Raw genomic sequence first — 8,553 nt, 5'->3', positions numbered from 1 at the left:
CGTCCGGTGGGGCGGCCCTGGGTGGTCCGTAGAAGGTGAGGGCTGCCTCGGGCGCCTGCAGCGGAGGAGGTGGGCGCGCCAGCCCGGAGGAAAGGGGGCGGCTTGGGGCGACGGGGTCGGAGAGGGGACATTTCTCCGGACGCTAGCGCCGGGGCCGCGGCTCCGAGTCCCCGCCCGAGGCCGCCCCCGCGAGTTGGCCTTGGTCCTGGCGGTCCCCGAGGGCGGCTCAAATTCTTTCTCCAAACCCGCCGGGAGACGATGGACCGGCAGCCCAGAGCTTCGCCACGGACTCTCGGTGGCCGAGCGGGAACACGTGCGGCTGCGAGCGGCGGCCCGCGCGCCCCGAGAGACCCCAGGCAAAGAAGCCCAGTCCCCCCAGCGCGCGGCCCTCGTCGGAGTTACGGACGCTCGGGCCAGTGACCGCCTTGGCGAAGGGCTGACGCCGGCTCTCCGCCTCGCCCGCAGCAGAAGGAGCAGGTCTGTTATCAGAAAACTCCGAATTGAGTGTTAGTGGGCGGGTCGGACCAAAGCATCTCTCTCGTGCACCTTTTCCAACCCAGGGGCCGCCACGGAGCCTCCTGGCGCCCCCTCCCATCCTCCCCGACCCCCACCCCCGCACCTGGGGTTGTAGCTTCTTCAGAAAGGAAGAGGCTTCACCTTCGGCCTTGGAACCCTGTCCATCTCAGCTGCCCATCTAGGGACAAAGGCTTCCCCTCACGGCCCCTGGGGCTGCCCTGGGACCTCGCAGCCTTGCATCTGAAACACGCAGATGCCTCTGTGGGGACACTTCAGGGCCTAGGCCGGAGCGGTGGGGTGCCTGCGCTGCCCAGGCTTCCTGGCACCTGCCGGTGACCCCAAGGCGCTCTTGTCTTTGCTCACTGTGGGATTACCTGCCTGACCCCCATCAGGGAACCGGGTCTGCTGCCTTACGAGAGAATGCCCCTGGGGTGCTGTAGCTGAGGTGGACAGCCCTGGGGCAGAGGGGGCTGGGGTGGCCCGTTCTCCAGCCTCCCATCCTGTGGCTGGCCTCCCTTTGTCACCTGCCAAGGGACCCCGTTGCCTGCTGGCCTGTGGTGGCTTCCCCTTGGAGGCCCTGCCCTCCTCTTGGGGTCCCCACTGTGCAGTTGGAGGACTCGATGCAGGGCCCAAGTGGAGGCTTCCTGGGGCGCCCGCCCCCCTAACTACCCCAGGCAAGTGCGAGCGGGAATTTTGGGAGCGTTGAGGCTGGCAGACCTGGCCCAAACTCTCCTCTCCCCTCTCCGTGCCCCCCACCCCAGGAAAGTAGGTCCCAAGCCCCCTTGCACCCAGTGTGACATTGGGCACCAGGTCTGGGTTTTCACGAAGAGCTCTGCTTTGCCAAGGACAATGAGGGCCACGGTGCACTGGGGACACCAGGTGAGGCGGCCTCTCCCTGCTCCCTTCTGGCCCACAGAGAATCATGGACAGGTGACCGCTGGGACCCTCAGAGAAAGGCCGGGCTGGGGGAGCGCCAAGCCCAGGTCACGAAGTGGTGTGGGGTGTGTGGTCCTAGGGCTGCAGTGACCATCCTGGGGCACTTCCTCATGGTGGGGGGGGGGAACAACATGTGCAAAGGCCCTGAGGTCCTGGGGCACGGGAAGACTGACGTACATGAGGATTCTAGACCTGGGCCCCTGGCAGAGGCTCCAAGGGCACCTGGGAACAAGGATGTGTAGCCTGACATGCACCCCAGAGCCCATAAAACCTGGCTCGCCGGGACCTGGCGGGCCCCCAGGGAAAGCTCTTTCAGGCAAATGGCCCCCAACTGGCCCAGCCCTTGGCTTCTGGGGATGCTTAGGAAGCCTGTGTGTGTGTGTGTGTGTGTGTGTGTGTGTGTGTGTGTGTGTGTGTCGGGCACTGGAGAGACTGGGCTGCTGAGGAAGCCGCCATGGAAGATGGCATCTTGCCCTCGTTCCTTGCATTGCCCTCTGTCCACTGTCTGCCTGACCCCCATCTTGGACAGCCAGGGAGGCCACGTTCATAGTTCACACGGACTTTCAGAGAAAGGTACTGGGGGCAGGCCACAGGGGCCCGTGAGCCCCAGGACGGCGTGTCCCCTGTGTGTCTGCGGCCGTGACCTGGGCCTCTCAGCACGCCAGCCTGAGGCAGTTGGCGTCACATCCTGGGAACCCCGGCTTGGTCTCCGAGATTAATTGGTGCTTTTAATTACGGGCTGGTCTGCAGAAACCGAACGTCCAGGACAAAGCTGAGCCGTCAGCTCTGAGCAGTGGCTCCGTAAAGACAGCCGGTCCTGCCCTGCTGGTCTCCAGGGCGAGAGGCAGGGGGCTCCCAGGGGCGCCGGGAGTGCAGTGTCTGTCCCCCAGTAACAGACTCGCAGGGCTCTGGGCCAAGCTTTTTGTTGAAACGCCCCTCCTGACGGAGTCTGCCAGCTGGCGCGGGCCCTCTGGTTGCGGTGAAAGCCGTTCCTTGGTTGGGCTGATGTCCGTTTAGAAGCTGGCTGTGTCTGCTCCTGGCCTTCTGGGTGAGCCGAGGACTCTGTACCATCATGCCCAGACCCCCCCTCCCCTGCCCACGGGAACAGGGTGCTCGGGGGCCGGTCCGTGGGGGGTGCCGGCCCTCAGGATGCCTCCCGACCTCCAGGCTGGGGCGAATGTGCTCCGGGCTGCTCCGCTGCACCTTCTCCCTAGCTCTGAGGGCTCCCGGCAAGTAAAGCCACACCGCCCAGGGGTGACCGCTGACGGGACAGTGCGGTGGGACCCCCTGCCGCGGTGCTTCCTGGTGAAGATCTGGGGGGAGGGCAGTGCCTCAGTGCGGGTTGTCGGCCCGGTGCCATGTGCTAAGCAGATGTGTGGAGAACAGCTCTGCTGGATGCCGTCCCCTGGCCTCCGGCTGTGGCCATCCATCTCTCCTCTCCCCGTCCCGGGCCTGGGGGTCCGACTCCACCAGTGAGTGACATTCAGGTCTTAGTGTGTGTCTTTGACGGCAAGCAGAGGCTGCTTCCGCAGCCCAGAACCATCCGTGGGAGGGGGCCTGGGGTCTGTGCACACAGCCTTCCCCGGGTGGAGGCCAGGCGCCAGCAGAATCACCTGGGGGAAACTGAGTCCGCTGACGGGTCAGAGACTTGGGACATTTCCGTCCCTCAAGCCTACCTCCTTTCCATCCCCACGCTGTGCAGACGGGCAGCGTGTGACACCAGGCACCTAGATCCCCGGACCCCAGACCCCACCGTCCTCCCGGACCCTCATTCCCCTGGGCCCCAGACCTTATCCTCATTCTGGACCATGGGCCCCCTGCCTATTCTGGGCTCTTACCCATGGAGCTCAGTCCTCAGGCCCCCTGCCCGTCACCACCACCAGGGCCCCCAGCCTGGGGGCACCAAGCACCTCTGGGTTCTGGTCACTGGGCTCCTCTCAGAGGCAGTGGGGTCGCAAGAGGCCTTGGCAGCCCCCATGTAGGAGGCGAGCCATGGCGTTGAAGTTGACCCCAGAAAACCAGCTCTCGAGCCCAAACAGGCTGCCGGGAGCTGTGCTTGTGCATGTGAACTTGACCTTCAGATTTAACGAGGCTCCTTGTCCAAACCAGAACCCCCCGGAAGGAGAGGCCTGTGTCACTTATAACCGGGAAGGGCAGACGCTAGCTTGAAATGAAAATATCAGAGAGGAAAACCCTCTTTTGGAGCGAGGGGCTCTGGATGCCCGTGCCTCCAAAGAAGGTTCCAGAGCTGCGGTGGTACCAGAGGCAAATTAAAACAGCCTGTCAGAAGATTTCCGCTGTCCCCCAAGTCTTTATGTTTCTGAACTTGGTGAAGGAGGGCTTGGGGAAGACGCTCTCCCGGGGGGGGGGGGGGGAGCCTTGAGCAAAGTGGGAGAGGGCTGATGGCTGCTGGGAGCCCGGCGGGAGACCCGGAGCTGGAGCGGCGGGGGCCTGCCCCTGAGGCTCTGGGTCCGGGGCGGGAGGCACAGGCAGTTTGTGGGGCTGCTCCGCCCCGGTCCCCAGGGCCTGGCACTCTGGCTGGCAAAGACCTGGCCTGCTGCCTCGGCTGCAGACCCTCAAGGACCTCTGCTGGCCAAGCATTCCAGTAAGGCGTGGAAGAGGTTCCGGCAGTGGTGTGCGGGCTGGGGCTGCGTGCTGGCCGCCGCCCCTGCCTCCTGCCCACAGGGTGCTGGACCTGATGACTCGTCCCCTGTGGCCCTTTGACTTTGGGTGAGTTCCAGGGTGACTCTGGGCAGCAGAGGGGTCCGGGACGCCTCTCTGTTCTGCGGAGTTAGTGGGGGGCCTGCGTGAACTGATGTGGGAGGTGCCGGGGAGTGCGGTAGCCAACACCTCGTGTTTATCGTTTCTCGGTTTGTGACCCCTTGTCACTCCAAGTTAGCAACTTCCAGAGCCCGTCTCCACTGCCGGGCCCACCTCCCATCTTCAGGGAGAACACCTCATAGGAACACCACCCTCTCTGTTCGGAAATGGAGTGTCTGCTAGGAAGGTGAGACCAGTGATGGGCGGTGTTGGGGACAGACTCCCCCGCCCAGCACTTCATCCCGCCTACGAAATAAGAGGTTTGGACCAAACCAGGGGGTTTGGATGTGGGTGCCTCTGGAGCCTGGTCGGGAGGGGAGCGTGGAGTCTGCTGTGAGTGAGGCTCTGAGGAGTCCTGGGGCCTGTGTGTGGCCAGAAGGGGGCCCCAGTCATCCCGAGGACCCCCCAGGGTCCCGCTGATCGGAGACAGCAGCCCGAGCGCTCGAAGGCTAGTACCTCTGGCCAACACAATGATTTTTGGCTTCAAGGCTGTTTGCTACACAGCATTATTGTCGTGGCCGTGACTGACATAGCCCTGGGGGCAGAATCCAGCCTGCAGGTCTCTTGTTTGTGACCCCTAGCCCTGGGTGGTTTCCAGAACTTCTCCCCGTCAGCATCTGACTCTCAGAGGAAGAAAAAACACTTCGCTGCACATTCTCTTGCCCCGTAGGGCCCTACAGCCACGGAATGTAACGGCCCTGGGACAGTGCGCTTTCCTCTCTGCTGCGTAGCCAGTCATGGTGTGGCGCACAGCGTGCAGGGCCACACGGGGCCACGTCTCCCTCCGGGGTGCAGGCGTGGGGGTGCTCGGGGCCTGGAGCCTACAGTGCCAGGACAGGGACGGCTGAGCCAAGCGGAACAGCCGTCCATGAGTCACAGTTCCAGAAAGCCAGCAAATGGCCCAGCACCTGCTCGCCCACCCCCACCTGCGCCTGCCAGCATCACCCGGGGGCTTGGCCGCTGGACAGTCAGGGTGGGACCTGCCCAAACTGACCGCCCCTCCAGAAGGAAGTAACAGATGTTAGCGCCCGTGGGCTCTGTTCCCCCACCAACAGATGTCGGGACATGAAAAATTGGGGTAAATGAAGGGTGGGTGATTCGGTCGGGCCCAAGCTGGGCCCTCGTGGGTGCCAGAGACAGCTGCAAATGCCCGTCAGGGACAATTGCCCCGATGCAGTGGGGGCTGCCAAGCCAGGGTGCCTGGGGACAGCTGGACGAGGTGCCGACGCAGGGCTCATTCCTCCGAGAAGCCGTCCCGCAGCTGCCGGGAGCACGACCAGCCGCGGGCCTGTGTGCCCCTCGGCCCTGGGGCTGTCCTGGAGGAGCCGTGGCCCCCCGCCCCAGGAGGGGCCCCCCTGCAGGGTTCTGGCTCATCCGTGGGTCTCCGTGACACCAGCCCCGGTCGTGAGCTGACGCGTCCTCTCGGGGATGCCCCCCTTTCTCCCTTCTTGTCCTTTTCTGGGCTCTTCCTCTCTGGCTCTGTCCACACAGGGCTCCACACCAGCCCCTCTGTAACCAGCTTGACTTTTTCTTGTATAGGTTTTGGTTTAGGAGCCCCGTGCCCCAGGCTCCTGGCGTGGGGGGGAAGGCTGCTCTGGAGAGACCGCCACGTGCTGGGGCTCCCAGGCCCTGAGCTGTGGGGAAGCCATGTGGGTCACCCCAGCGCGGTCTCCAGGGTCACCAAAAAGGTTTGGTTTCTAAGGGGATTGCCTTCTCAGAGCGTCACGTGCGCCCACATCTAAATACACGAAAGCAGAAATATGCTCCCTACTCTAGATGAAGAGGTGAGTTGGGTGTACATGACACGACTTATTCGGAGACGTGAAAAGAGTGCTTTCTAGGAGAGTCTGATACCACGTAGCGTGTTTTATTATTATTATTGAAACAGAATTCACATGGCCTCACATGTAAGCATTTTCCAGCCTACGGGTCAGAGGCGCTCAGGGCGTTTGCAGTGCTGAGCGTCCACTGCCTGCGTCCGGCTCTAGAACTCTTGTCATCCCACAATGTGAGAACTGGGCCCTGAGTGGCATCTCTCCCGTCCCGCCCCCAGCCCTGCACGGCCACTCACCTGCTTTCTGTCCCTGGATTTGTTTGTCCTGGACGTTTCATGTAAGTGGAATCAGACCACATGTGGCTTTGTATCTGGTACTCTTAGCATGATATAGTTTTTAATGTTTATTCATTTTTTAAAAGAGAGACAGAGTGCGAGTAGGGAGGGGCAGAGAGAGAGGGAGACGCAATCTGAAGCCGGCTCCAGGCTCTGAGCTGTCAGCACAGACCCTGGCACGGGGCTCAAACCCACTGTGAGAACCCACAGACCTGAGCTGAAGCCGGATGCTCAGCCAACTGAGCCCCCAGGTGCCCCTCAGCTGGTAGTTTTGAGGTTTGTCTACACTGCAGTAGGTGTCAATACTTCACTCTTTTTTGTGGCTGGATAATACACTCGTGTGCTTTTGATTAAATTCAGGCAGAAGCAGGCAAGCACTGAGCCACCGGCCAGCCTTTCCTGGGCCCGAGCCCACAGCCTGGCTTCCCCACAGCTCGGGTCCACGGCCACGTGGGTTCTGGCCCCTCGGACGCACCAGACCTCTGTAGTCAGCCCCAGCAAGGCGGTCCTGGAGGAGAGAGAACACGAGCTCCCAGAAGACCTCTCTGATGGCCTCGCCCACCCTGGGTAAACCCGGAGAGGGAGCCTGGAGCCCAGGGAGCTGGATGCTGGACAAGGGCCCTTTTCTGCTCTGCACAATGCCCCATTGTGCCCTTCTCTGGGGAGAACAATGCAACTCGGGCTGGGAGAAGCTGAGGACAAAGGGCCCTTTGTGAGGCCTGTCCCCACCTGAAAAGCAGCACCCAGGGTCACACCTGATGGCAGGGCTGCCCTTCCGTGCCTTCCGTCCCCTGAGCACCTCCCGCATCCGGGGGATGCCTGGACACTCGAGCGGGCTCAGGGCTCGGGGCGCTGGCTTCTCCCTGCTCTCCCAAACAGCTGTGCTGGCCCACCCCAAGCGCAGGAGCCGGATGCTGGAGAGGAGAGGCACGTGTTGCGGGAGGACCTGGAAGTGTGGACCAGGAACACCCGTCCGTCTGAGCCCGAGGCTGGGAGCCCTTGGGCACACACCTTCCTGCTGATGGCGCACCAGGATGCAGATGCTTGTCCCCCCACCCCCCAAGGCGATCTGTTACACAGCTGGGCTCTGAAGAGAGGGTTTTTCATGGCCCAATAAAAAAGGAGGGGCCACTTAAGAAAAACTCATAAGATGCACATTTGTGCTGTTATCCACTACAATGCAGGTGTGGGACAGCTGGAGGCTAAAGAAGGGGCCAGAGGTTGGTGGTCTGGCCTAGATTTGGGGGAGCCTAGGTCCTCATGGAGCTTACACTGCATGTGGTAAAGATCTCATTTATAAGCAAGAAAGACTGCTCATTTGACCACACAACTATCAATCATTTATATGTCAAGATACCTGGAACAAGAAGTCAAAACAAAAACCCAGGACAAACATTTACCATATACACACAAAAATAGGGTCTTTAATATGTAAAGAGCTGTGAAGAATGAAAAACCTACACCTACTTCAATGATTTGCCTCCAAGTACCTCATGGTTGGCCCACTTACCACTGAAGGTCCAATGTGTACCCTGTCCTGCACGCACTTCTATCTCCTAAGGAGGTCATAGGGGTCCATGCACTTGGCACACCTCTTAAGGAGTGCCTGGGCGGCTCTCCCCTCCTAACCTAGAGGTGCTGGTGTTGTCACCAGGGTTCCGAATGGGACATTAGTGGGTAAGTTCCTCTTTCCTGTGAATCGTCAGTGCCCCGCTTCCCCCAGGGTCTGCAGGCCCAGCCGTGAAAGCTGGTAGGAGCGTGTTGCTGCCCTGAGCGGGAGGTCGGGCTGAATTTCAGGATGCAGCCACTTACTGTGCTGCCCCTTCGCGAGCTGTGTGCCTGGCATCCCAACATGCTCCTCGGATAGCAGGGGCGAGGGGCTGGGAAGGGGACACCCGCGAGACACCTGGCCGCACACCCTGAGCAGGAAGCGGGAGGCCGGGGTGAAGCCAGCGCTGCTCCGAGCGTCCCCCTGCGGGCGCGCCACTCCGCACACCGCCGGGGCTTTCCGACAACCCGCGTGAGGGTCCATGCGGCCGTCGCCCAGGTCCGGAACGTGCTCCGGGAGCTTCTGCAACGTCGGCTGATGAACGAGCGAGTGCTCGGCCCCTGTCCGGGTGGAGGACACTCCGGTGGTCCCAGGTACCCGCCCCGGCCTGGCCCTCGCGGCT

General features: G+C 62.0%; 1 protein-coding gene across 1 annotated transcript in view; it reads right to left on the bottom strand.

Annotated features, from left to right (window-relative positions):
- SOX8 (SRY-box transcription factor 8) overlaps positions 1–8,553 on the bottom strand; it is a 16,743-nt gene that overhangs the window by 4,734 nt on the left and 3,456 nt on the right. The window contains exons 2-4 of the mRNA XM_029949160.1: positions 8,301–8,491; positions 7,138–7,328; positions 246–479 (exon numbers count right to left, since the gene is read on the bottom strand). Of these exons, the coding sequence (XP_029805020.1) occupies positions 246–479; positions 7,138–7,328; positions 8,301–8,491 (616 nt within the window). The remainder of the gene's footprint in view (positions 1–245; positions 480–7,137; positions 7,329–8,300; positions 8,492–8,553) is intronic.

Source organism: Suricata suricatta, chromosome 8 (assembly GCF_006229205.1).
Source record: "Suricata suricatta isolate VVHF042 chromosome 8, meerkat_22Aug2017_6uvM2_HiC, whole genome shotgun sequence".
Classification (NCBI taxonomy): Eukaryota; Metazoa; Chordata; class Mammalia; order Carnivora; family Herpestidae; genus Suricata; species Suricata suricatta.
The sequence above is the reverse complement of the archived record's forward strand: the minus strand, read 5'-3'. Positions and strand labels throughout refer to the sequence as shown.